The sequence below is a fragment of the Centrocercus urophasianus genome, unplaced genomic scaffold (genome assembly GCF_019232065.1).
Source record: "Centrocercus urophasianus isolate 14NV4802_14NV808 unplaced genomic scaffold, USGS_Curo_1.0 seq_10, whole genome shotgun sequence".
NCBI lineage: Eukaryota > Metazoa > Chordata > Aves > Galliformes > Phasianidae > Centrocercus > Centrocercus urophasianus.
The window spans coordinates 87,075,629-87,103,307 of record NW_024884142.1 but is presented as its reverse complement, the minus strand read 5'-3'; the positions used below and the strand labels follow the sequence as shown (position 1 = coordinate 87,103,307).

At 43.9% G+C, this 27,679-nt stretch overlaps 1 protein-coding gene across 3 annotated transcripts; it reads left to right on the top strand.

The window, feature by feature from the left end:
• The first annotated feature begins 7 nt into the window (after window positions 1–7).
• On the top strand, window positions 8–27,679 carry CHGB (chromogranin B). Of its 3 annotated transcripts, none has more exons than XM_042822903.1 (5): window positions 8–1,482; window positions 20,900–20,943; window positions 22,277–22,370; window positions 24,364–26,111; window positions 27,278–27,679. In XM_042822903.1, exons 2-5 carry the CDS (start codon window positions 20,932–20,934, stop codon window positions 27,359–27,361), a joined length of 1,938 nt encoding a protein of 645 aa, XP_042678837.1. In that variant the 5' UTR covers window positions 8–1,482; window positions 20,900–20,931; the 3' UTR covers window positions 27,362–27,679. The 3 variants fall into 3 exon arrangements, with proteins under 3 accessions (XP_042678837.1, XP_042678846.1, XP_042678828.1); XM_042822912.1 differs by lacking the exon at window positions 8–1,482 and adding an exon at window positions 3,538–3,596; XM_042822894.1 differs by lacking the exon at window positions 8–1,482 and adding an exon at window positions 16,068–16,118.

Genomic DNA, 27,679 nt, shown 5'->3' with positions numbered 1-27,679 from the left:
ATTGTTTATGTCACCAGTGACTTTCTTGGAAAGATACAGTCGCTCTTAGTACCACCTTTGACAGCCCACATTCAATGGAAGAGGGTTCATAAGGAGCAGATCTTGCCCACCTGGTTTCTGCAGGGTAGCACCAACTAAAAAGCATCTGCAGTCCAAATTCAGCCCCTGCATAGGCATGGAAGTATGTCCATGTGCTGTTGAATATACCAGACGATTGAACAAGCTCAGCATGGTATGCCCCAGACTTAAGGAAGTAAATTAAAATTTTGTTCTGTACCTGACTGATGCTGTACAGCTTTTATCTCCAAGATGGTAGCTGAAAGTTGGTGTGCCTACCAACAGACATATGATCCCACAGGTTATTATTACAGCATGGGTGAGTTTCTTCAGCAGAAAAAACATGCACACGTGAATCAAAGGAACTACAGCTTCTGAACAGGTTATTTTTTTACAGGAGGGGAAAAAAGAGAAAGCAAAGCATTATCACCTTAGTGATGTTTCTAACGCCTCAGATGTACTAGCTAAGCAGAATGGGTTTTCTGCTGATATATGTGAGCTGTTTTAAGAACAACCTGAAATAGCTGCTTGAGCAGGAAGTCTGCAGATGCGTTCATAGAATCATGTTCATAAAGAAACTGTGGAGCTGATGCCTGCTGCCCCGGTGTTTGCCTGCTGTGAAATGCAGAGAACCTAAGGAAAGCAGAGATCACATCTCAGCATGCCTAAGACTGTGGTTTGTTTGGTTGATTGGTTGATTGTAGTATGTCTCTCCCTGCCCAGTAGCCTCTGCTGATTTCTGCTGTCATGAAATATGAGCCTGGAGCTTTTACAGAGAGGAAGCCAATCTTTGATGCTTTAGTACAACCTGTTGTCTTTATTGACACTGCAAAAGACCTTGAGATTACTTTCTTAGTGTGTTCCTGGATGAAGTAAAAAAAAGTTCTGTGTGAGTTTTGAACCATGGGAGTGCTTTCTGTCCAGTTAAGGATCAGCTGGCACTAGCTGTCTGCAGCGAAGACTTACTCCTTCTAACGCAATCTGCTGCTGCTTATACCCAGAACTTTCTTGCTCTGGTTTTAGTTGGCAAAATTACCACTGGCTGCAGTGAAAACTGGCCTAACACTGGTTTCCCAGCTTGGATTGTGATGACTCTGTCACTTACCAGATGACATTAAGAGGTGTCTTGAAGGACTCATTTCCAGCAGTTCTTTTTCATCATTGCCATCTGGGAAATTTACAGAGCTGTGAGTGTGATGCATCCCTATGGATTTGGCAAGTCTAATTCTGCTTTGCTTTGTGCTTATGGAAGCCAGGAGTGAATCCCAAGGAAAACAAATTTATGAAGGAGACTGGACTGCTGAAGTTTGGTGTGAGGATGCTGCTGTCATGTGGGGCTGCAGTTCAGGCCCCTCTGCTCAGCATGTGGGAGTCCTTTGAAGTGGTCATTCAGGAAATCAGAGTTCCTGATTTCTCTCTGGACAGGTAATCATAGAACGGCTTAGCTTAGAGCGGTCCCTAGCAATCATCTAGTTCCAACCCCCCTATTTTAATCTTTAAAGTTATCAGTCATTAAAGCTGCAATTATTATTATAAATATTCTGTTCTTGAATGAAGTCTCAGGCTTTAAAAGACACTCTTAAGAGAGCAAAGATAGTTATGTAGCAGTTCTTACCAATGTTACCAGGCCCACTACTTCTGCAGCTTTTGCATTGCTTCACAGTTTTCTCAAAGGGCTTGCTGGAAAAACTGTGAGTTTTGTTTTCTTTATCATTAAGTTTTATAAAAATTTGGAAAAAAATTGTTTTATGACAGATTTTCATGTTTTAGGTGCTTTAAAGAAGCAGAGCAGAACTCAGCTGAATAAAGCTCCTAAATCCCATTGAATTTTAAATGATAATAAAGCAAACTAAACGTTTAGGGGAGACTGACCATTGTGCCAGACACCTGATTGTGAAGTTAGGAGCCCACCTACATTTGAGTTCAGAATACCTGATCGTTACTTCTGTGAAGTGACTGTTTCCATTTCTGGAGGAACACTTAATTTTAGGAGGTGTTTCACTGGGATTTTATTGTTTAATCACTGTTAGTAAGTTAAACAAAACTGCTGCACAGAGAATAACACCCATCAGTCCCTTTTCCACTCACTGCTAATTAATTTTTTACAAACCTGTGCTGGAACCTGCTGTATGTATTTCCAAGTCTGCTGAAAGCCAAATGTTTTGCATTACTCATTTTCTCGATTAACATCTCAGTTTCTTCAAGACACAGGGTGAGATGAATGCATCCCTCCCCTTTGCCGCGTGCTCCAAATGAGACTCTGGTTGCTTTTGTAAGAAACACTCAAAATCAATCGTTTCCAATCAGGCAAAGATCTTCGTGAAGTGGCAATTTTCATTATTGCAGTAGTGGGTGTGCATCTCCCTCATGGCAAGGGAGAAATTGCATGCTTAATCAGTGAAATCCATACCATATGATACCCTTTCTTTGACATATAAGATCTCTCAGAGTGTCTCAGGCTCACAATCGACTTGGCATGCTTGCTAAAGTACACTTTATATATGGTTTATCACTCACCTGTTGCTTTTCATTTTTCAAAGGGGGACAGGAGGACAATGTGTACTAGGCTCTCTCTATCCTACTATTCACCAGGGCTAGTATTGGTTTCTACCACCTGCTCAGAATGTTCTGTGTATGGGCACTGCTGAGTCACGGCCTGAACCTCTGATTGATCACCTGAGGCGAGCCATGAGTCAGCCAGAGGAGCACAGGTGAAGGCAATTCACCTGTGCTGCTGGAAGGGGTGGAGCCTGGCTGCACCTCTCCTAGACCTATTTAAGAGCTGGCTGCCAGTGGGGAAGGATCTCTTCTGGAGATCTGCTCTGCTGGTGTTTTGTGAGTGAGCCCAGGATAGGGGTAAGCCTTCCATTTATTCTCTTTTGTTATCATAGTCTGCTTTGCCTAACTCTCTTGTTTATTCTAAGGTTATAACATCCTAATATTCTTTGATTATACAGTTCTGAAAAACAAAATTCCTGGTAACTCTCGCTCTAAGCTGTACTAAGCTCTGCCTCAGCAGCTCATTGTGAGCGCTGGAACAGGCTACTCAGGTGGTGGAGTCTCCTTCTCTGGAGATATTCAATACCTGCATGGGTGCTTACCTGTGCAGTCTAGAGAGCCTGCTTTGGCAAGGGAGCTGGACTGAATGATCTCTAGAGGTCCCTTAAATCCCTGCAATTCTGTGATTCTGTTATATTACAAAACAGGCACAGCACTTGTATGGATTTCAGCATTTGGTCTTCAGCATTTCTTTTTGGAGATGGACTGGCCTACCCTGCCGGTCCAGCTGCTGAGGCCTCTTGACCGTTCCCTTTTCACACTGGCCAGATCTCTAGCACAGGTATTTTTTTCATGCATGTCAGATTCTACACTGCAGTTTCATACGGGGCTGCTATTCCTGGGGATTGATGCAGTTGCTGTACTCTGTATTGCCAGCAGGTAATAAAAATTGGGCTGTTGACTTCAATCAGAGCAGGAAGAAACCCAGCTGGCTGCAAACTATGGCCAAGATGCTTGGGTTTGGTGCAATCTCTGTGCAGGTAGGTTTATGCTGGGATTGTCTGGGCTTAGGTTGCCGTCCTTGAGTCATCATGAGACTGATGTATCCAGCTTCCTGATGGTTCTGCTTGATAATTTTCTCTAGCTGATCTTGTGGTGAGGGTGCTGTAATTGCATGTGTGCTGGTAGGTGCACAAAACATTGGAGCAGATCTTCAGCTGCTCTCCCAGCTACACAAGTTTATAGAACTAGGGGGAAAAAATAGAATTTAGAAGAGATCTGGCAGGTGAAGGGAGCCTGTCAGTTCTGTGGTAGTAAATGTCTCCTCCCAGCAGGTGCTGCTCTGTCAGAATCTAGAGAATAGCATCCTGCAGGCAAAGGTTATGGAGGAGGACAATATCAACTGCTATGGTAATAGATATAGCTGGAAAAAATAAATGTTCTCTTGATAATTAGCCTGTCCCTGCCAGCTCGCATTGCTTAACCACGACAGATCTGTTGCAGCTACAAGGACATTCATACTGATGAGTGTAGGCAGCTATTGCTAAAGAGGTTCAGTGGGGAAGGAATTCACTGTGAACCAAATGTCACTTATAATTTTTGCCTGCCTTTATGATGTTCCACTGCATTAAGTGAGATGCTGCACAAAGTAATTTAACTGGAATTTTAAGACAAATAATCTCACAGAAGGAGAGGTAGAGAAATCAAAGTCAAAGCATCTGAACACCTTTGTTTGCTGGATTGGGTTTGGTGATGAATTGGTCTGTGCTGTGAATTAGCTCTAAAAACACCTGGTTTCTTATATTTATACATGCACATATATATATCAGCTATTGCTTTAGCTTCTCTGGGCTGAAGCAACCACTGCCTTCAGCTTCTCAGCTTTCTCATCAGAAACTTCTGATGCAGCAAGAAAAGGGATTGTAGGATGCATTTCTCTTCAGCCTTCCATGAAATGAGATGCAAGTAATGACAAAATAGGTGGTTGCTGAAAGAGCATGAAGATAGATATCAGCAAAGGAGAAGATGAAACTCTGATTTGAAAGAGAGACATAGGTAGAGCTGGATGCAGCAGAAATACTACATGACTGACATCTACAAGTGTTGGCTGGCATCTCACAGAAGACATGGCAAGTAAACTCTGTGCTGCTGAAATATGCAGTCTTTTGAAAAGTTTGCACCTCTCGTGGTCAGGAGCACCTGAGGTTCTTCTTTGCACTGTTCACTTCCAGATACGATGTTCAGCTGATGCCAATATGCCTGCCAAAAATAGATCTGTGTCTCACACTGAGACAGAAGGAAGGGCAAAACAGAGCTCTTTGGAATAAACATCCCTGGAGCAGGTGATAAGTTTGATGCAGGTCTTTTTTAGAGGAGAGGATGTTTTTTCTTATCTGTATCTGATTTCTTGTCTAGAATATGAGGCTTGTTCCGGTGTTCACAGTAGATGATTAAGTGCATAGATTTTAGAAAAGTTAAATTACTTACAAGGAAAATGGGATAGGTGAAGGAGATCCGGGGGGTACCTCTTGGGTCAGGTGTTGATTAGGTGGGTGTTAATTTGGTATCTGGGATATGGTTTGGAAATAGTTGGCCATAGCAGCAACTGTGAAGAAACCTCTTTGTGTTGTTTGAGTGCTTGCAGGGCATCTTCTGAACAACAAAGCATTTCCAGGTCACTGACTTTGCAGGCAAAGTTCCACACTTGGTGCAAAGAGGAGAGAGGAAACTTCAAGTCTTTGTGAGTGAAACTAGAAGTTCTGTGCTTGGAGCCCCTTCCCAGAAAACAAGTGAAATCTCTTGAAACTTCAGATAAGTAGAGCAGTTGCACTTACAACGGTAATGAAAGATCCTTCGTTTTCACACCTTCTGAAGTCAAACGTATCAACCCATGCTATTTATCCCAAGTCCCAATGCTTCCAAAGGGATCTCGCTCTGCCCCTGCCCCATCCATGTGCTTGTAAAAGGGGTTCAAGCTCCCATGCAGGCATTCCTGCCCTTAGATAGTCCTATTAGTCTTAATTGTACTGGGTGCTGACTTCAGTGCTCCATTTCCACAGTATACTCCTAGTCTTACACTATCAGAGTGTCTGTTACTGTGTGAAGCATTGTCTTCTCCTGTTGTGTTGCTTTTCTCTGAATTTCAAGTCCTTCAAGAATTTTCAGCCCTATTGCTTTCTAAGTTGTTTTTGCCTTCTGTGACTGCAGCATGCCACAGAAGCACCATGATGGGCTCGTGGATTTGACCTGATTTTGCCTGGCTGCCCCAAGAAGGAATGAAGTAGTGGCCTGGAAGTGTTGACACTCATGGTTCCCCATTCACAGGTGGAGAACAGTTTTCCTTCTGAATGTTTAGATATTGAGAATGTGGCTTTCAAACCAACTGACGTACCTAGATTTTGTATAGGGCTCTCACCAAAATGTTCCACGTTTTTACCATTCTTGCCAGGCTGCATGACCACAGGGCAGAGCAGCCTGGAAGGGCAATCCCAGCCTCTGTCAGATACCCTCTGCTGGTTCTATAAGCTCTAGGAGGGGATTTTCCCAATTTTCCAAATTGTTCTGCTAGAACTCTGGCAATTTGAACAGATGGGAGAGCAGGGACTCTTAATGCTCAAGTCATGTTTGTCTCCTCCTGTGTGGCAGTAACTCTGCCACTTTTCCTCCACCAGTCTTCCCTCCTATTTGTCCCTATACGCACTCCAGTAATACAAGGAGGCTGCTTTGGTGATGGCATTTGGTACTTTCCACTGCAGAACAAATCTGAGGATTTTCTGCTTGCTCAGGGTCTCTTGGCTTGCAGCAGAGGAACAGCACTCTGAGCCTGCACTAGGACAACACTTAAAAAAACACAGCATTGCTCAAGGTTGAGCGTAAACAAAATCCCACAAGAACTTCAAGTGAAATGTGTAATAGAAATAAAAATCAGGAATAATGTTCACCTTACAGGCTTACAAACAGGGCCAAAATTGGTCCTTCGTCGCCAATCAAGAGGAAAACAGGGCATGGTGAGTACAAGACTGCCAGTGCCCTTTGTCCTGCATGCTGTACACAAGCAGGTCTGGAGAGATCATTGACCAGGTACATCTCAATGCTTGTGAGCATCATGAGTGGTAAAATCAGTGTAAGGACATTACAGAATGTGCTGTGCTTCTCCCCTGGCTTCCATCTGGAGTTGTGTTACCTGAATTGTCTGCAGTGTGTCATAAGGGCTTAGAGCTGCCCTTACTGTGGCAAAATCCTCTTCAGGAAAAGATGCCCTTGCTTGGCACTGGCTCCCTGCTGCCGCTCAGCATGACACTGAGCAAACCTCAGGACATATTAGCCCTGCATAGTCCACCTGAAGCCCATCTGAGGTCCTGAGCAGGGCTCTCATTAGAGATGCTTGCTATTTGGCTTGAGTTTTTACCAGCTGAAAAGGACTGTCATCCCTTGCTGGGGTGACTCATGCTACTGCAGGCACAGGTTCCCTTGCCCATGTGCACCAGCCGCCCTGGGACTAATCTTTGGACTGAGTCTGACAGAGCATTACGTCTCTGTTCCCACAATGAATATCTATATATATAAATGTCTGGCCCAAATTATTTTGTCATCATTGATGAGTCCTCCCGCTATTAAGTGATTCTCCACTTTCCTCTGCTCCTCCAGGTTGTTTAGTATATGTCGACTCTCTGATGCCTACTCTGACAGAATTATTATTTTCCCTCCCACACAGCTTCTAAGTGGGAGGCACTGATTCATGCCAGTGACCTGCCTGATACTGGAGCTGAAAGGCAGGGAGGAAGCTTAGCTCCTCTGCCAGGCAGGCATCGGAGCAGATCCTCAACAGTGGCTGTGGAGTAACTCCCAGCCAGCGAATTGAGTCAGGGCTGTTTACAGCACAGAAGATATTTCTTTAGGAGCTTAAGATGTTTTCGTTATTGTCATGGTTTGAAGAGTTAATCATGTGACATATGTGGGTATATCAGGACATATGGTTTGTGAAATCAGAATACAACAGACAGTGTACAACCTGTAGAGATGTGTCTGTTTCATTATGGAGCGTAGGTGCCCTTGTGTGGCGCATGTGTTTTCCCACAATGCCAAAGTTCATTTTTAAAAATACCCTTTTCTGTAGGCTTTCCCTAATGACCATTTTTCTCCACATACCTATTAGACAGCAACATATACCAGCATTTCTTCCTTAAAAGTAGAAACCAACGCAGAACATGAAATAGTAAATAAGATGTGATTGAGACGGTAGCTGGAGCTAACCAAAGACAGAAAGCTCATGGCTAAAAGGTCAAACCTTTGTTTAAATTGCCTTTGCAGTGGTTCTGTGAATTAAGAGGGAAAGTCTTGTAATGAGAGAACATCTGGCATGGAAAATCTCACCTCAGTTCAAGTTGAGCAGAGTTTTATTGGCAGTAAAAGGCAGATTCTTGTAATGGGAAATGTCAGTCAGTCTCAGGGCAGGTAACCCTATCCAGTGTTATCTGCAATGACGACATTTCTGGCTAAGATGCAGTGCATGGGCAGCAGAGAATGCTGCTAAATGAATGCTAGAAATCAGCACCTAAAACCAGCCAGGGAAATTGGAATATATCTATGATTGGAAGTATTGAGATGGGGATATGGCAAGGTTAGTTTCAGTGCTGTGCCCTGCAATCCATCTTCTGTGAGGCCTTCACAAATTAGTTAATTCTGCATTCCCTACAACTTTTTCTGGATAACCAAGAGCTTCAGAGGAGGAGGAAAAGGATGGGATTTACACCAATGTCTTTGCTCAGCAGCAGTTCCCCTAAAAAGGCTGCAATTAGCAGTTGAGTTATCAAGTAAGGTTGAATACTGTGTGAGGAGAACCATGAGGAGAGATGAGAAAAGCATGTAAAAGTTGGGTCTGGGTGTTTGACTCCTTGAAGGTTTATGCTGGTTGTCTGGTGTTCAAGAGTAAAATTGCCAGATCTGAATTACTAAGAAAAATCTTATGGGACAGGAAAATGCTCATTTTACACAGGTGGGGCAATAACATCAGAATATTTAATAGAATATTTAAAATTAATAATTTAACACCAGAGCTAGAAAGGTGCATTGCTTACCAGTTTTTGAAATGTTCCAAATGTTTTGTGGAGAGTGGTTTCTCCAAGCCTCTGCCAGGGAAGATGAGCTCTTGGGGCCCTGGTCTTCAGAGACTGCTGGAAGGAGAAAGAAACAAACCTGGTTAAATGCTGACACTTCTTGTTCAGCATTTGAGTGCAGCAGATGCTCTCAACAGCCATCTCTTCTAAGCAGGAGTGATGCTGCTAATGTTATTAGGCCAAGGCAGCCCTGCTTGCAAGACCCTACAGAGCCCAGCAGGTCGCAAGGATCTACTAGCTAGCTGCCCTGTTTGGGCTGGGTGCAGTGAAAGTTCCCATGTCCTTAGCAAGAAGAAGTTGGCTATTTTGGGCAGTAACATCCAGTAGACTGCAACCAAGAACAGAATGGCTATGGCTTGCTGTAGTGGAAATGCTAAGTCATGGCTTGAAAACCTGGTGGGAAGGCAGGCCCAAATCAGGGGAGCTCAGATGTATGCAATACTCCTGAGTGACCAGAAGGGCTGGAGCCAGGATTTACCCCTTCCCAGACCTCATTTAAGAGCTGGCAGTGCAGGCAAAGATATCATGCTAAAGATCCCTGCATACCTGAAGCCTTTCGAAGGTAAGCAGTCTCTATTTCTGCGTCCACAGCTGCTGTATTTGAGCAAATCCTCACTTGCTGCAGCCTGGAACTTTTCCTCTCTTCTGTTATTGCTGTGCTTTCCATCACATTGCACTTGCTCATGCCCAAGTTTAGAGTAGTAGAGGTCTCTTTCAGGGTCATTATTTTCTGCTTATGCCACTTGGTTCATCCCTTCATTCTGCAGGGTTACGACTGGATGCTGGGCTGTTACCAGCACAGGTTTTTAATTGTTTTTTTCCTCGTGGAGTGCTTAAAATACTTTCTGCTCTGGCTTCTAAGTTTCACGTGGACTGGATAGGCTTAGTCACCCTCGGGAGCTTGGCAGAACAGCTGCCAGCAGAAAAGGTTCAGTAGACTGAGGGGTATCACTAAAGGCTGTGATATGAAATCAGGCCCAAGGCAGTAGGCACAGCTGATGACTGAAAGTCCAGCAGAGAATGTGCCGAGGAGAATGTCCCACGTGGTTTTTCAAGAGAAAAGCTTGATGATCAGTTAGTGCATAGTGCAAATGGCAGCAAATGTGCCCAGGAGCCCAGAGAGGGCTGAAAACACCCCTCCTATGGGAGTCAGGCTACCAGTGCACAAAAGCCACTTTCACTAGGTCTGGAGGAAGATGTGGTGGCAGGTTCCTATGCTAGTCCCCCTAGATAACAGGTTGTGACTCTTGGCATCTGCAGATTTCCACCTTGTGAGGACATTTAATCTTGAAAAAGCTTTTTCTCTATATTCCTTGGCAGGCTTTGTGTTACCTCTATATCCCTGGCAAAGGGCCCACACTGCTTTGCAATTTTTTTTGGCTGAAAAGCAGCAGAGGCAGACGTGTGTGATGATATTTTGAACATCAGCAAAGATACCCATTGATTTCTGCCCAGTTCTACCTGTAGGCTGACAGGTGCCAGCTGCAGTGAGCCTCTGTTGCTCCCAGTAAGTGCTGCTCCTTGAAAACTGGAGCTTCTCCAGGGAGCCTGGTGTTTGCTTTTTGGCAGTCACAAAGTTGTAAAGGTCTCATCGAGACCAGCTAAGGTGGATGGGATGGTGGGCAAGTGCCAGGCAGCGTGAAGGTAAGACATCTGGTGTTTCTACTGCACTGTGCTCCTTCCCCCAGCTATGGAGAGACCTCTGGGGAAGAGACAGGGTGGTAGCTGTGTGTGGAGCCATGGGATCAACTTGTGAAATCTGCACTTGGAGTGTTGGTATGCTGGTGTCGCTTGGCTTAGATAGTAAAGCCAGAAGTTTAGTAACCATTTGTGTTTGAAGTGAAGGAACTAAATTAAAGTTCTTGGCAAGTGAATAGAGGAGAACCCAAATTAAAGCCTCCCTGAGGGAAAGACAAAGTCATCTCCTATCCATCCTGCCAGCCGGTCACTCAGCATGCATCCTGTCAGCCTTTGTATCCCTCAAGGTTGCCCTGTGCTCAGCCAAAACAGTTGGAAAAAGAGTCTGAAAAGAGCACAGGAGCCAGGTGGCTGGGTCCATGGGCAGGAGCAAGCTGGAAGCCCTGGATGGAAAGCAGGGAGAGAAAAGACACAAAAACATTGACTTCCTATGTCGTTAATTCTGACTCTTGCAGAAAGCAGTTCTGCTGTCAGAATTTTGTGATTATCCTTAAAAGGGTGTTTTGGGGTTATAGTAGGGAGGGTGGGGAGGTTTATTTTGCATTTGAAAGCCTTTTATTTATTTTTTTTTTATTTTTATTTTTTTCACTCTTCCAACAATGAGAAATGGCCACTGTGTGGCTTGCAGAGCCACTGTCTGTTTGGCTTTTTCCCACTGATCCTACTCACTCCCATCTGCTCATTCCTACTGACTTTACAAATCATGGGGGCTGCCTTTCCGGGGGCAAGAGGGGTGCTCTCCCAGCTGTCATGTTGGAGCCACAGGGAAGGTGTTTTGTGAAGTGTCAAGTGAGCGCTGAAATGTGGTTCCTCCACTTCCTCTGCCTTGCTGTTGGTGTGAGTTATCTGAAATCCCTGGAGCACTGACAGGGGAGATGAGACTGAAAAAAAAACAGCAGGAAGGGTGGTGGTGACCAATGAGCAAGAAGGTTTATGCAAGAAAGGCACCAGCCCCAGCAAGCCTTGCTTCATCAGTATGGTTTTTTGCAGGTTAATTAGAACTATTGTTTGCCTCCTGGAAATTGTCCTTCCATCACAAATGTAGGTAGTTGTCCAGGAGGGAGTGCCTGGAAACTCGCTTGTCTGTGGCAAAGCCTAAAATGATAGGCCACGGATACACTCTCCAGTCCTGGCTCTTCAGGTGGCATCATTTGAAAACAGTCTCCAAAGTCTCTGGAACTAGACAAGCTTACATTGGCATACTGTCTGCCAGGTTCTCTCAGTTCCCAAAGCCACCTTTAAGTCCCTTAAGCCTTTTTTATAAGCACATGGCATTTCACACAGACAGCCTGAAAGGTTTAAAATGATGGAGAGCAAAGAAAAAGGGGGTTTTCCAGTGGGAAGAGATCTTAGCAAAGATTCTTCCTGGATTTTGTGGGTTTTGCTCTCTCTTTCATAGGGTCTTTTTTGTAGCTGGGCTTCTGCTTTTAGTGCCAATGGCAAATGAATAATTAAAATTTCTTTGGCAGTGTGAGTGTTTAAAATTTTCTTTTGCTGTGGGAATGTTAGTGTCACAAGCTAGTTCTCAGCACTATGCTTTTGGTCTGGAGCTTGGTGCAAGATTGTAATGAGATTTTTAATATTTTAGTACATAGCAATGAAAAGTTTCTTTGGAAAAGCTTATGGTCTGTTGCAGAAATCTATATAATTTTATCTTACAGCATTGAAATTTGCTTCTATGAAATTTCCATGCCACAATCAACCACAGCACAATATTATTCTTACCAAACAGAACCCATGCTGGGAGACTAAGAGCCATAAATATTTGAAGAAATGAATTACTAAACCAAACTAGCGCCCCAGTCTGTAAATATTAAATGGAACATATGCAGTTGACAAAATGAAGGCAGAAACACTGAATGGGTCTGTTTCATTGCCTAAATGTAATTATTTGTAGCGTAAAGGCAACTGTAAGTCATTTTTCTTTAATGACAAGCAACACCCAGAATACAAGGGCTTAAATCAACATGTGAGTTAGTGAAAGAAATTTCCATCCTCTTTTACAGGAGTTGCACAGGCTCCAGGTTTCTTCATTTAGGAGGTTACAAGCATGGTTAATTGGACGCTTAAAAAATGTGGATTTATTTTTTTTATGGGGTTGTATAGGGGTGTTGTTTGGGAGAGAAGGCGGGGGGGGCAGGGTTTGGTTGTAGGATGTGTAAGTTCAGCACGCCCAGAACAGAGGATGAGGTGCCCCAAAGCTCTCAGGCTGCTCTCTGGCAGTGGCTGCCTGCAAGCTGCAGTCCTGTAGCAATACCAAACATCTGAAAGCTTGGCCTGGCAGTTGTGTTAGCAGCTTTTGGGAGGTGCTGCTGTTCATTGTCTGACACTTGTCTCCATTGAGGAGTGTGCCAGGTTTTTACTGCCTCCCTGCCTGTAGATGTGGCTGGGGTTGCAAAGGTTGCTCCAGTTGTCATCAAGACGATATCATTACAGCTGGGGCTGGGAAAGGCTTTAGTCATAGTCAAATTCATAAAGCCATGAGTAATTGTTGAAGGCCTTTTTGAACTCTGGTAGGTTCAATGCAGCATTTTAGCTTGGCGATCAGTTAATATCGAGTGTCAGGATTTGACCATTACTCCAGTATATTGTTTTCTGACAGCAAATCAGAAATCTATACCAAGGTGCGAAGTGGCAGTGCGGATAATATGAAGAGACTAGTGACTAAAAGTTCCAGCGGTGCAGTGGTATTAGGCAAATTCTGACTTCCTCTTGTAGAAGGGCAAGAAATGTGTCTTTTTTTATCAGTGTGCTACTTACCATGGTTGTCAAACCATTGCAATTGCAAGGTATATGTTACATTTATTATCTAAAGCAAACGAGGTAGGCAAATTGCTGTCACAGAAGGACCTAGGTAGTGGTCATGACCTTGGTGTTGGTTGGTTGCACAGACAGTGCAGTGTGGAAAAATTATCCTTGATTCTGCAGACTTAAAGTCTGCTTCTTATTTTATTTTGCTGTGTATTGCAGAGTAATCTAGCTTTCTCTTCTCTGAGCAGACAAACAGTGAAACAGGAGTGATGGAAAAGAAGACAGGTGTGTGTGAACAGTGTACATGTGGGCATCTGTGTAGAAAACATGGGATGTGGGAGGAATGGTTGTGTTTAGACTAAGTCCTGCATCTTACTTTTACCTGTGGTGATTTGTTATTATTATTATTATTTACCTGATGGTATCTTTACAGCTTCTGTAGAGCTTTAGCTGGAAGACCAAAGCAGTGTCTGTACATGTGTTTCAAAATCCCCAAGAATCCACGCTGTATAATAGGCATATATGGTGATGAATAACAGCAGCAAAGGCTCAGCATCCATGGAACCCCTTATCTGCTATGTTGCAGTCAGGATTGGGTGCACCTCTGACAGAATTTTCAGTGCCATTAAGGAAGCTGAATAGAGGATGTCATTTGAAGTGCTGGATTTTCAGATTTGTTTGGTGTCTGTTTTCAGATTCATCCTTTCAGCAACTTCTGAATGAAGTTAGTTACAAGATTTTCATTCCATGAAAATTAATTGGCTCCCAGGAATGAACATAATCCTGCTAGCACATCTAATTAAGGGATAGCAATCCCCGTATTCCCCAAGCAGTTCTCTCTCAGCTTAGAAGGATCTCAGACATGGAAATTCGCATGTCATCCTTTGAAGTTCTAGCTTCTAGGATGAGCCAAATGTGTATTTTTTAAAGCATTTATATTTGAGAGAATCCAGTAGGATAAATACTGTTTATTCATAAAGTGAAAGATTGTCACATCATTATGAGGCGATATATCACTGCAATGAAGGTTCTGACACATTTGAGAAGCGAGGTTATGGTGTACCATTCACAGCCAATTCAGTGAAATGTACTGCCTGCTGTAGTTCTGCCTTTGTGACTTTTCCTTCCTAATCTCAAGGAAAGTTTGTGCCAGCTGACACCTGACTGAGGTGAGGGAGTGTTTCAGAGGAATCTTGTCAGTTCCAGTATAAATCAGCCTACCAGTAAAGAGGGGAAAAAAGCCTTTGAAGCCCCAAGGGTTGTGGTTACAGTGCAAGGGATGGACTAGAAACCATGGGAGCTAAGAGGGTGTTTTTTGTTGGTTTTTTTTTTTTTTTTTAATCTCAGATGTGTGTTTTGCAGCTAGAAGGTTTCTGTGGTGATGGTTGTACACTGTTAAGAGTACTTGCATGGAACAGGCACTTAGTTACGAAAAGTCTTTCAGGTACTATTTTTATTCAAGGTCTTTTTATTGCGTGCCTCTCTTGACTTGCTGAGGAGTGTAGCCGAGCAAGTGCTGGAATAAAGCAGTTACACTAGGATAACCAGAGTGTGCTTTTTATATTTCCAGGGAAGTGGAGAATGCTTAATTGTAAAGTGTTTTACCTAAAATTCTTTGTTGAGAGTGGGTGAGGAGGTTGAGGCCTGGCTGAATGCAGAGGGGAACATGGGAGCCTTGGAACCAGTGACGTTCTTCAGTTTCTTGAATCTGTTTCCCAGCTCCCTGTAGTTGAGACTGGTGATGTCCAGAAAAGCATCTGCCTGTTGATATGGGTCTTGTAGGCAATAAAGGAACAGCATGAAGGAGGGTAGGGGTGAGAAAGTGTGGAAGTTATTGTGGCATTGATTTGCTTTTCAGTGTGGCTAAGTCACTGGGCTCTGGTGTCCTTCAGCTCTGTATGTTTAAAAGATGCATGGTTATAGCAGTCTGCCTTTGCTAATACACAGTATAAGGATGGTACAGAACAATAGAGAACTGCCATTTTGATGTATGGATTCTTTGTCTTCTATGAATGCTGGCAGTTAGAGGGCCACCTGCTTATCCACAAGAAGGTACAAAAAAAGCAATATAAAAATGCAAGTAATTTGGAGATGGCCACGAAGGGTTAATAAAAGGGAAACAAAGCACGTCTTGGTTTTACAGTGTCTTTGGCTCTGAAGGGAGTAGGGGGGAATATTCAGAACGAATCAGGATGTTTGGTAGATTTGTTGCGGCTCCCCAGAGCAGTGCCAGAATAAATAAGAGGTTTGTGTGGAGGTGGATGCTGAGAGCGGTGGTTTTCCCTGTAAAAGCTCTTGAGGAACGGTGTCGTTCACTCGCTGGCTGACAGAAGCACGGGGAGCACTTTCGAGTACTGCTGTGCTTCTGGGTTTGCTGCGCACAGCAGGAGCCGTGATTTGGGTGGAAGGGACCAAAACCTCTTGGGGAGGGGGAGGGGAGAGGGGGGAAGACAAAAGGATGCCTTGGCACCTGGAAAGGCTCTGATGAGAACTAACGCAGCGGTGATTTCTGAAAGCTGTTCCGGAAGGGACTGGTCGCTGCACCTCCTCCCTGCCCTGCTGCGTGTAGCTGACGCTCAGCATCCTATGGATGCGGGAGAGACCTGAGGATGATAGCGCATCCTCACGGCGGGAGGAAGGGGTCGGGGAACCCCCCCCCCCCCAACCCCCCCTTCGGCGGGGTGGGCGAAGAGAGCATCGCGTAGGGCTGCGGTAGTGACAAAGGGAAACACCCGCCGTGATGGCGGGGAGAGCTGAGGGGCCGGGGGCGGGCGGAGGGGCCGTGGCGGCTCTGTGGGGAGAGCGGCGGCGGCGGTGGAGGTGGTGGCGGCGCCTCCCCCTCCGGCCCCGGGGGCTCGCAGTGACGCAGGCTCCCGGCGGAGCCCTCCGCCCCCGCTCCCCCTTTTAAATAGCGGCGAACCGCCGCTCGGAGCCGAGCGAAGCGGAGCATGGGGTCGCTGGCGCTGCTCGGCCTCCTGGCGGCCGCCGCCCTGGCAGGTGAGCGGGGCCGCGGGTGGTGCCTGCGGGGGGGGAGGCTGTGAGAGACGGGGTCCGGTGTCCTCGCCGCGAGGGAGAAGAGGATCAAAAGCCCCTGCAGGAGTTCAATAAATTGAAATATATATGTATAATACATATACAGGGGATGGGTGACTGGCAGTACTGGCGTTCTCACTGTGCAACCCCCTGCGCCCCGCAGCTGGGGTTCGCCCCGCACAGCGACGCGAGCCGGGGGCTGCGGAGGAGAACCAGCAGATGCCCGAGGTCCCAGGCGAGGAATCTTTACGTTCTGGATGCCGGGGAGGCTTGGGCGTTAGCGCTGAGGGGAGAGCAGGTGGAGTGCCGTGGTACTTCAGCACGGCGTTACTCCGGCACTGCCGCCTGTTCGTGCCGTCGGGAGACAACTTTGAAGGAGCAGGTCTACAGCTTTCATTAACAGCTCTTGGGGTTTTTATTTCTTTCTTTTTGCGTGCAGCGTTAAATGTTGAAACCGAGCCGTGAAATTGAAATTTAGGATGGGGCAGTTGCCTCTTTCTGTGGCTTTTTGGCTCTCTTGTTGAATGAAATCTCAGCCGGGATCAATGAACTGAGGAGCTTAGGGCTAAGGATGGGTGGAGCACTAACTTAAAGAACTTTCTAGTATTCCTTCTCCAAAGCAATATGTTGAAGTTTCCGTGTTCTTTCCATAGGAAAGGTTCTTCCTGAAATTTTGGTAACCAGTGGCACTGCATTGAGTCACTGGCATTGTTGAAAAGATCCGTGTGAGGATTTTAACATGGACCCACCAAAAGGTCTGCCCCGATTGTGGAGGTGCAAGCAAAAGCCATGTGAATTTGCTCTGTGTTATTTTCAAAGGTGTAAAGAGTCTGCGTTTCTCATCCTCTTCAGTGATGTTCATTTTGGCACTTTTGCAAAATTAATTAATCTGATTGTAACTGCCTGGGCAGATTTGATTCAGGAGGCGGAAGCTTACCCGGAGCTGTCTGTAAGGGCAGGGCAAAGGTTTTGTTTTCAGTGTGCCCTGACTTTGTTTCCTCTGCACAGCTCTACAGCAGTACCATCTGCAGGTCCCCATAAGCTTGGTGAATGGGTACACTGCCACCAGGCTATGTCAGTAGTGCTGGCTGATAGCTTTGCCCTGCGGTCTGGGCAAATGTGGAGGGGATGGTGAAGGTACTAGCTGCCATCTACAGCTGGCAGGAGACCCACGGAGAGCTCTTGTCAGCTGGCTCAGGTGTGAAGTGGGGTTTGCGGACTCCCCATGGACTGCCTCTCTCAGCTCTGGCAAAGCAGCTGCTTCAGAGTGTTATTCCAGGCCCTACAATGAATCAGATACTGTTTTTTGTCCACCTGTGCAGGCTAATGTGATCTATGTCCAATATTGTTTCTTCTGATACTGTTAAAATAGCCTGATGCAGCTCCTTGTGCAAGTCAGCTTTCACCATTAAACAAGCACTTGCTTTAATGGTCATTAATGTAACTGTAAATCTCCTTGGAGAGATGACTTTGAAATGACAGAGATAGGCAGTCAGCACAGCCTGACTGTATATTCAAGTACCACTGACGTAGTGCATGAGAGGCAGCCTGAAGTCGGCATCTCTAATAGTAAACAACGTTCAGAAGCTTGTCTGTTCCAGCACTGTCACTCCACAGGACAGTGCACCTCGCAGGAGGACTGCTACTAAGGACAAAATCAGGTGTTTGCCCATGTGCATGTCCTGATTTCTCACGACACAAGGAGCCTTGTCAAGAAGAGGCTGAGTGGCAGATCATCCCCTCTGCTTTTCGTAAGTGCAGTGTCTCCAAGCTTTAAGAAATGCGGAGAATAGATTTTAGTAGATACCTTTTCTTTCTTTCTTTTTTTTTTTTTTTTTTTTTTTTTTTAATTTTTTTTTACCAGTAGTAGGGTCTCTGCTGCACTTCTGCTGCTTCATCCTTTTTCTTCATGTTCAGATGGAGAATGCAGGCAAGTGAGACTGCAACAGTGTCATCAATGTGTAATGCAGTAGTTATTTGTGTAACTAGGTTAGTAAATAAAGTAACCTAAAACCTGCCTAGTTCAGCACTGAGTGCAACTAACACTGGAGGAGTGGATTGGCTCTGCATAGCCAATCTCCCCCGTGCACCACCTGGCGTTCTGGGAGGATGGCTCGGTTAGGGATGCAGTGCTATTTTAGAGAGATCCCTTCTGTGCTACCTCATGTGGGTTCCCTTTTCTGCAGTTGCATACTTGGGCTGGAGAAGCACATTCTTACATATGTGTTTCAGGGAGCAAAAATAGAAGATGGTAGGAATATCAAGAGAGCTATTTGCGTACTATTCAGATATTATGCAGAATCAGTGCTCAGTATCTACAGAGTGGAATCTGTGTTTGATATCTGCTTCCTCTGCAGATGGAAAAGAAGAAGAGTTTTGCTGCTACAGAAGTTTAAAGTTGCACACTCCTCTCCTTTGCAGTAAACTTCCTGGGGAAAGTGTCAGTTTTACTGGCATGGGTGTCCAATCTTTTGGCTCACCTCAGCTGTGTTGAGTGAAGAGGAATTTTCTAGGGTTGCATCTACAAAGGTTGCTCCAAAAGTAGTGCCTCCTAATTATTTGCATGGGATCTACAACGGATGCAAAGAGCACAATAGCAGTATTTAATAGAGCAAATTCTGAGCTACAGAACACTCTTTTTCAATACAGTCACCATCATTAGCTGTGCATTTTTACTAGTGATGAACAAGAGTCTGCATGCTTCCTTTGCAACAGTGTGCACCAGCAGAGGTGACCCACTGTTGCCACTGCTGAAACACATCACTCGTCCTTTACTGTGCTGACACCCACTGTTTGGTCTCCAGAAATATTCAGCAAGTGTTGGTGAATGCCAACAGTTGCAATTTTTCCAGCGCTGAGGAATTCAGTTTCAGACCTTTGCTCATAGACACTTCCATGTCAGATGTCGTTGTGTTGAGCTGCGCCTCTGCTGCCATCTGTCACATGGCAACAAAATCTGCTCGGATATTGGTGGCATGGTTCAATGTCTACTGCCGTACCATCTGCCTTTGACATCCTGGGGCAACATAATAAGGCAGGAGGCATTACTTTCAGAGCAGCTCCACGTACTTTTTGCTGTTCACAGGACTACATTTAGCCAGCGTATCAAAATCTGTAAACTTATTTGCCATAGCTTGAGCTGCCGCTGCACCAAGTCCTGTGTCCTGGTTTCAGCCCAGATGGGGTTAATGGTGCACCAATATTTGGTTGGTGCTGAGGGGCTGGGCTACTTGGCATGGCAGATCTGCCACCATGATAATGTGGGGAAGGGGCTGGGCTGCATGTGGGCTGGGAGTTGGACATGCCTACTATAAGGTAAATTGGCTTCTATTTTCTCCATAACCTTTGTGTTCATTGGGTCCAGTACTATCCTACTCAAGCAGTACCGAAGAGAAGGTGATACTTGTAAAAGCTCCAGAACTGCACCCCAAGCTGTATGTTTAGGTATGGCAATTATAATAAATGTAGTAACTCTGTGAAGCAGTGGTACAATAACTCTTGCTTTTACCTACTGGCTGGCAGAGTTGTTTATCTTCAGCAAATCTTTAGGTGGGTAAGACTTGACAAAGTTTATTTATGCCTAACAGACAAGCACATTAACCAGCTGGAGGCATAATAAGATAAAAAGAAGAGGACAGACTCTTTAGCAGGCTCTCTTGTGATAGGATGAAAGGGAGTGGTTTCAAACTAAAAATAGGGAGATTTAGACTGGAGATAAGGAAAAAGTTTGTTTTATTTTATTTATTTATTTATTACAAAGAGAGCAGTGATGTACTGGCACAAGATGCCCAGGTAGGTGGTGGGTGCCCCATCCCTGGAGACATTCATGGTCAGGCTGGAGGGGCTCTGAGCAACCTGATGGAGCTGTAGGTGTTTCTATTTTAGTGCAGGGGAGTTGGACTACATGGCCTTTACAGGTCTCTTCCAACTCTAATGATTCTATGATAATGCAGCACTGATGGCAAAAGTAAAGCAGCCTGAAGGTTTTGTTTACAGCAGGTTCTTTCCAAAGGCATATTGGACCAGCAGTAGAAGTGGTAAGGGGAGGTCTTAATTACCTGAAGTGTCCTTATGGTAGAGAGGAGCTGTACCACTACTTTCTGGCGTTTTTTTGTTGTTTCCTCCTCCCCCTCTCTGATATTTAACTTGCTGTTCATTTATTGAGCTTATAATGGACCACTTTGTGAATGGAAAAATCCGGGTGAAATAGTATTGTTCCAGAAGGATTAGGGCAGTAGTTGCTTTTCATATTTGAAGTGGTCTCTTGCTGGGGAGATGGTCCTGGGGCAAACTAAGCCCCTGCAGAAGGTGAAATAGGAATCTGGAAACAGACCTTGTTTCCTCTTCTTTCACCACCAAACAGGTACATCTACATGAATACCCGTTACTGTCAGGCTCCATTCTTCGAGTGTTGCTTTTTGGTTTGGTTTTGTCTTTTTTTTTTGTTTTGTTTTGTTTTTGTTTATATTCTTTTAATGCTAGAAATGTTGGTGGCCCTGCCTGTGACATGAATGTTGGAACCTGATCACGTTTGGCATCTGTTCCAACCCAACCTGTTCTATGATTCTCTCCTGCTAGGGTGAGGCTCTTCGCTGCTTTCCCATTCTGAGGAAGAAAAGATAAAATGCAGCTGGTTTACTTACCCTACCAACCCAAAGTTCAAGCAGCCTTAATGTTACTTCTGTCAGTGATATGTGTGGTCCTGCTAGGAATAACAAGTTTGTAATAATTTATTTTTCTTACAGGTGTCGGCACAGTTCCAGTGGAAAAAGACGACATGGAAGAAATGGTGAGTAGCTTTAAGTCAGAGCAAATTTCAAAAAGTATCAGTCACATGCTCCCCAGTGTTCTGGCTCCTGTTTTCTTTTTAAGCTCTCAGGGAAATGTTTTTCTTTTTTTTTCTTTCTTGGTGGTTGTTGTTTGTTTGTTTTTCTTCTCCTACAGGTAAGCTTAAGAGATCATCAGTGATGTAAAGCCCAGAGTCCCTTTAGCCTTCAGTGCATTTGTGGAAAACAGAAGCTGGCTTGTTGTGTCAGAAACTCTATGTTTTGCGGCTGCCTGAAGAATAATCTGAAATATTACTTATAATCAGACTGCACAAAGTGAAATGGTAGATTAGGAGTAAAGCCTAATAGTAGAAAATGACTACAGTTGTTATGTAATGGCCTTTCTAACAGAGTCCTTGCTTGTTCCTTGGAAAGAGGTTCTTAACCCGTTTGGTTAAATCTCCTGGCTACTATCAGGATTTCTAATCTGACCTTAGGGCCTTTCCACTGGTTGATAGTGTGGCTATTTACATTAGTAAACAGCTGTAAATAGCTAGGAGCAGGGAAAAGATAATCAGCCATACACATATTTTTCTCGTCTCTTCCCATCCAGTTACCCAGGTTGTCAACCTAAGGAGCATCTTGGATCCAAGGATCTGAGTGCTTCTTTGCAACCAACAACTCCAAGCTTGAAAACCATTTTGGATGAATTCACGCAGAAAAGCTAATTTGGAGGGCAGTTAGGATTAAAGGTGTTTGTGCCATTTTCAGTGCATTTCCTCAACATTTAGAAGACTCTCCAGTTTAAATGTGAAGTACAAAAAGAGATGGTGCTTTAAAGCACATGCCTATCTAAGAAGACTTTGATTTTCACAGAGTAAACTCCTGAAACAAGTTTGTGGAGCATGTTGCTTATAAAGGCATTCTTTAGTTTATCCACAGCCCTAGCACCACCTTTGCTTGGTCCTCATTTGGGCAGATCCTACTGGATGGTCCTCATATTTTGGATGTATTGTGGTGGTGTTTTTTCTGCTGGGGTTACCACATGTTGTTTGACACTCCTTTGTATAGAACAGGATGTTTTAACATACAGAACATACATAAGGAGCCTGTTAACTTTGCATACAAAAGAGGAGAATAAATAGAGCTAATGACTATTCTCGTACTAATATATGAGTGAGAAGCAGAGCACTTTTTATCCAAAAGCATTGGTAGAACTCAGGGCTGCCCAATAGTATGCTATGCTGATAACTATTAACCATGAGCTTTAATCCTAAACTAGCTTTACTCACTGAGAGGTCAAAAGCAGGATTTCTATTTTCACCATGAGAATTTGTCTGATTTTGTTTCTTCTAGATAACAAGGTGCATAGTGGAAGTTCTATCCAATGCTCTGTCTAAGCCAAATGCCCCACCAATTAATCCTGAATGCAAAGAAATCCTCAAGAAGGGTAAGTAAAACCTTATCTGAACTTGTGAAAGAAGTTTGATGTTTGTTTGTAAACTACAATTTTCAAGAGAGATTAATGATTTTAATTTCACATGTAAGAATAATGTATTGGAAGTTACGTACTTTGTATTATTAGTCATGATGTGCCAGTCTTTTTGTCTTGCCTTCTACACGTTCATCATCTAAACTTAAGTTCAGAATGTCTTAAGTTCCAAGAGCAAACAACATAAATAGTGAAACCCCAGTCTTAGAACTTATTCTGCTATCGTCACTGGTTTTTATTTCTAAGACTAAGGTGGAGTGAGAAGGGCAAGTTAGAAATATTCTTAAAAAAAGAAGCGTTTCAGCATTAGACTCTCTGGTTGGTAACACTGAGAAAACCAACTTTCAGGTGGATTCTGTCTAGGGTTGATGCCAGTGAACTGATGAATTGGCTTATGTGAATCTGTTGCCTCCTAATTTCAGCATCAGAATTCCCATTTCCTCTCTTAAGTCTTTCTGGCTTAAAGAACAAGCAGTCTTACCTGGTAATGGTCAGTGATTCAGGGATTCTTAGCTGACATGTGGCTCTGCTTCAGCCATCTGCAGCTTCTGAGAGAACTTGAAAAGCTCCCATCTAGCCTGGGAAGTCAACAGATGCAGCCAGGTTCCGACCAGGTGTCCATGCTGTTCCAGAGCATAGGAACTGGCTTCAGCTAATCTCGTTTTAAATCAGTAAGGTGTCCAGTGGCAACTGAATTTGTGCCCAGCTCAGCAGAGGGACTCTCACTCGGGCTGTAACCAGCCCAGAAGCAATTAAGTTTGTTATGGTGATTCCAGAGGTCTGGAGACATATGCTGAATACTCCCTTTGGGAACCCTAATTTCTGCTGAACTTGTTCCTGCAGCTGCCTCAGTGCAGAGGTATAAGCCTGCATGTGAAATGTGGTTGACAGTGTGCCAAACTGCAAAATGCATGTATTTTTTCTGCCCAGTATATGTTTATTTGACTACAAAACAATAAAAAGGCTCCTTGAACTTACCTGCCAGCAAGAAGCAGTAATGAAACTCATCTGTCTCACGCTTGTTTATAGAGGAAATATTGTGTGGCTCTAATACACTTATCAGAAAAGAATGGGTTTTGAGCTTTAGGAATACCTCTATCGATACCTATCTATCCCCAAGTTTCTACTTGATGCTGAATGTCATTGAATGTCATTGAATGTCACATGGCAGTGCTTGTTTCTGATAAACCTGTCTACTTACAGAAAATCGCTCATTGAAAGGAGAGAATAAGAATCATGTTTTTATCATTATACAAATATTCTCCAAGAACATCAGATAATGAGAAGCATTTTGCAAAGAATAAGCTATTTTTAAGTCCGTGTAGCTGTTGTCTGAACCCTTTTTAGAATTTGTGATCTGATGTTACTGAGGCTCAAGTGAGCTGGAAGTGCCTTCATAGAAATATACTGTTACTGTTGTAGTCAGTCAGACTTGTTTAGGATTTTCAAAGTAACAGAAGGTACGTGATTTGATTAAACATAATAATTGCAAAATAACGAGTTTATTTATGTGCAATCAGTTTAGTCTTACATTTGCTAAAAGCCTATTTTTACTACTCCTCATATATATTTTTGCAGCTTGAAATAAATGTGTCTTTTTTGTCAGTAAACAAATGCAATAGCTATGACCTAACGTTCAAAGAATTCCAGATATCGTTGGTTCTTAGTGGGAGTGAGAGTTAGTTTAATTCTAAAAATGCCATCACAAATAAACAAAAGGCCCAAAGAAGAAAAACGATTCTGGAAATTTCTATGAGACTTTTAAAATGAGAAATAATTCATGTTTTCAGGCAAACGTACAAAACAGATGAAAATAACAATTATTAAGAGCAGAACTTAAATCAGTTCTTTCCAAATCTTGCTACTTTCAGGAGCCAGTTATATATGTAAACTGAAACAGCATTTCACTGGAGAGTTAATTTTCTTCATTAGGCTGCTTTTTTTGTTGTAGGTGGTAAAACTGATAGAGAGAGAAGTGAAGACAAACAGCTTGAAGTGAGGCATTTGAAAGAGCCATCGGAGTTTGAAAACCCACACTCTGAAAGTGTGGAGAGGGAACAGAATCAGGCAGAAGGTGACTCTAAAAAGCGCGTGAAAGGAAGTGATGAAGAGAAGCTTCATCCTGGGGAAGGTAACAGCAAGGAAGACGAGGAGGGACAGCACATACCTGTTCATGAAGAGAAACTTCATACAGAAGAAAAAAACCTCTATCAGGAAATCAGAAGAGAGGAGAACAGCTACCACAGTGAAGAAGAAAGCAAAGAGAGCAAGCAAAGTGATGGAGAAGTAGACCACACTGTTTTCAACAAGAAGTCCCACTCTGCAGGCATGAGCACAGAGGAGGTTGCTGAGGAGAATGATCATCCCCCCATGGATCACTGGCATTCAGAGGAGGGAATGCAAAGCCCTTACAAAAGAATTCATGAAGGTGAGGAAGAAGAGGCAGAGGAAGAAAGAAGTGAAAAATACCACCTGAGTGAGTCTAAGGGACGTGATTTCTCCCAGCATAATGAGCATGAAGAATCTGATGAGAATGAAGAAGTGGAGGAAGAAAAAAAGTCCTACAAACCAAAACGGTATCATGGGAAACACAGAATGGGTGATTCCTCTGAAGAGAATAGAGGCCGTGAGGGTGAGAAAGAGGAACTAGCTGAGGAATCAAACGTAGAGGAGTCTCATCTCTGGGACAAAAAGAACAACCATCAGAAACACCACCATGAAGAATCTGAGCAGCAGCATGAAGAGAAGAGTGGTTATCGTGGGAGGCATGGGTCTGAAGGTATGGAGGAGAAGAGGCGTGTGGGCCAGGGAAGTGTGGAGTACAGAGAGAGGTGGCAGCAGAAGGAAGAGAAGAGCCAAGAGGAAAATAAGAGGCATCACAACAGTGAAGAAAGTAATGAGAAATGGCACAAGGAGCGGAGACACCGTTCTGAGGGAAGGGCGTATCGTGGCGATGAAAGCGAGGAAGAGCTGGACAGGTTTCACAGTGACAGCAGCAAGGAGAAGCAGCATCATGCTGGAGGAAGGCACCGCTTGTGGGACGATGAAGGTGAAGGGACACTCAAGGAATACACTCAAGAGCACAAAGGGCAGGCCAGAACACACTACAACACTGAGGACAACATAGAGCAGCAGCACTACCGTGGTAACAGTGATGAGGAGGAAGAGGAAGTAGAAAAGAAACATTACAGCAGTGATCAGATAGAAAATGAAGAGAAGAATACGGAGCAAGGATATTCAGAGAAGGAAGAGTACAGAAGCCATCTCCCTGCAGAGAATGAGAAGAGAACCACAGCACCCTACAGCCCTCTATACCCACTTCTGTGGTGGAAGAGCCGGCACTTTGAGAAAAGGAACAGCGCAGGAGAGAGGCTTGCAGAGAGTAAAGAGGAAAGCAGGCCCACCTTGAACGAGAAGAATCTTTTCCCTGAATACAGCGACTATGACTGGTGGGATAAAAAGCAGCTCCTGAGCGCTCTGAACCGTGGGCGCTCTGAGAAGAGGAATCTTAGCAAAAGGAACAGATATGATATGAAAAGGCAATACGACAAGATGGATCAACTCGCACAGCTTCTGAATTACAGGAAGAAATCAGCTGAATTCCTGGAATTGTACAATTCTGGAGAAGACATGAAGAAACGTCATGTAATCAGGAATGACAAAGGAACTCTGAGCCAGAGGCCTCTGACAGAGGAGGAGGTATGTGTACAAATGTTTCTTGGAAGAGGCAGTGGAAGCTGATTTTACACGCTTCTAAATCCATTCCCAAGATGGCTGGTTAACTGCGAGTGGCAAAAACACAAAGAAGATTCAGTCACGCTAAAAGCCAGATCTTCACTGACTTAAAAATGTTGCTGTCTTAAAATGAATTTAGTGGAGCTACCTGGGGGCACAGTTTATAAAATAAAGACAATGCGCATCCTCATTAGCTTCTGTCTGCTTCAAGACAGGGAGAGAAAGGAAATTCTTCCTTTCGTCTAGTATCTTTACACAATTAAAGATGCCCATTGCAACAGGAGCAGGGAGTAATTAAGCAGGCACCAGTTGGTGTGTTGGGATGTTTAACTCATGCTGGAAAGTAAGTTTTACATTTTTTGAGATTCAGCTGTCTGTGGGGTTGATGTCCTGTCTGTAATTGCAGAGCAGATCTGGGTTCAAATTCACGTGCTTGATCAGTCATGTAGTTCCCATGTATGGGAATTTCTTTCTTGTTGGGTGTTCTGCTTCAGCATTCAGGAAAACTGAGGCTGTACCCATCAGCAAGCTGCTCGTCTTGTACGTCACTGTATCTATTGCACAAAGCTGGACTGGACTGAGAGCAGTGGAGATTTGACAGGAATTTATGTAGTTTAACCATGTTTATAAGTTATCACAATAACTGACTGCATAACTGTTATTCCTGTACAGTCTGGCAATTTGGAAGATTTCCATCTACTGCACACCATGCTTGCTGTGCACCGTAAGCCAGAACCACTTTGAGCATAAGGTTGTGGTCTCCTAAGGACTGAGGGAGTTTCACTGAGAAAGATGTGACTTCATGCTTCTAGGAGCAGCAGCTGTGAGGTGGCAGGAAGTCGCGACTAGATAATGTTTGTTGTAGCTGAAAAGATCAAATTGTATCTCAGTCCAGCTCTCAAAAAGAGTAGCTTTATACTCTCCCCAGCACTAACTCAGTTAAAAGCATGAAATTTCCCCCAGTCCATGAAGCAGGTGCTGTACCACCACTCACTTCCCTGCCCCACAGCATGTCTAGGACCTGTACACAGCAGGAGATAGTTCTCAGAGAAACTACTTTTGTCTCTAGTTTTCAACGAATCATTTGCTAATATTAATTAATCTGTTAAATGTTCTTTTTGTTTTCGCAGGCAAAAGAGCTGGAAAATCTGGCTGCTATGGATTTGGAGCTGCAGAAAATAGCTGAGACATTTAATGATAACAGGAGAGGCTGAAGATGATCTGCTTTGGTGTTTCAAAGCTAGGTGTAGCTGTACTCACAATACCTGTATTTTGTGGTAAATTCACTGCCACTGGATTGTTGTTTGCCCTAAAAACAAGAAATACTATTTACTGTCCACTATAGTGTAGTGATTTATAAAGCTGGAAATGTCTTTAATTTGCTATTTTGCTATTGAAATTTGAATAGTGTGAATTTTAATATTATAACGTTTCATGCAAGGCAGATATTTTTAATATTGCTTGTGGAAATAATTGTGTTAGTGTTCTTCAGAAATATATGTCTGAGTTTGAAATAATAAAAATCATTGATT

Coding starts and splice junctions, on each gene's coding strand:
- CHGB (XM_042822894.1), top strand. CDS start 16,070: ATGGGGTCGCTGGCGCTGCTCGGCCTCCTGGCGGCCGCCGCCCTGGCA. Junction 20,944..22,276: donor AAGACGACATGGAAGAAATG/GTGAGTAGCTTT, acceptor TGTTTCTTCTAG/ATAACAAGGTGCATAGTGGA. Junction 22,371..24,363: donor CAAAGAAATCCTCAAGAAGG/GTAAGTAAAACC, acceptor TTTTTGTTGTAG/GTGGTAAAACTGATAGAGAG.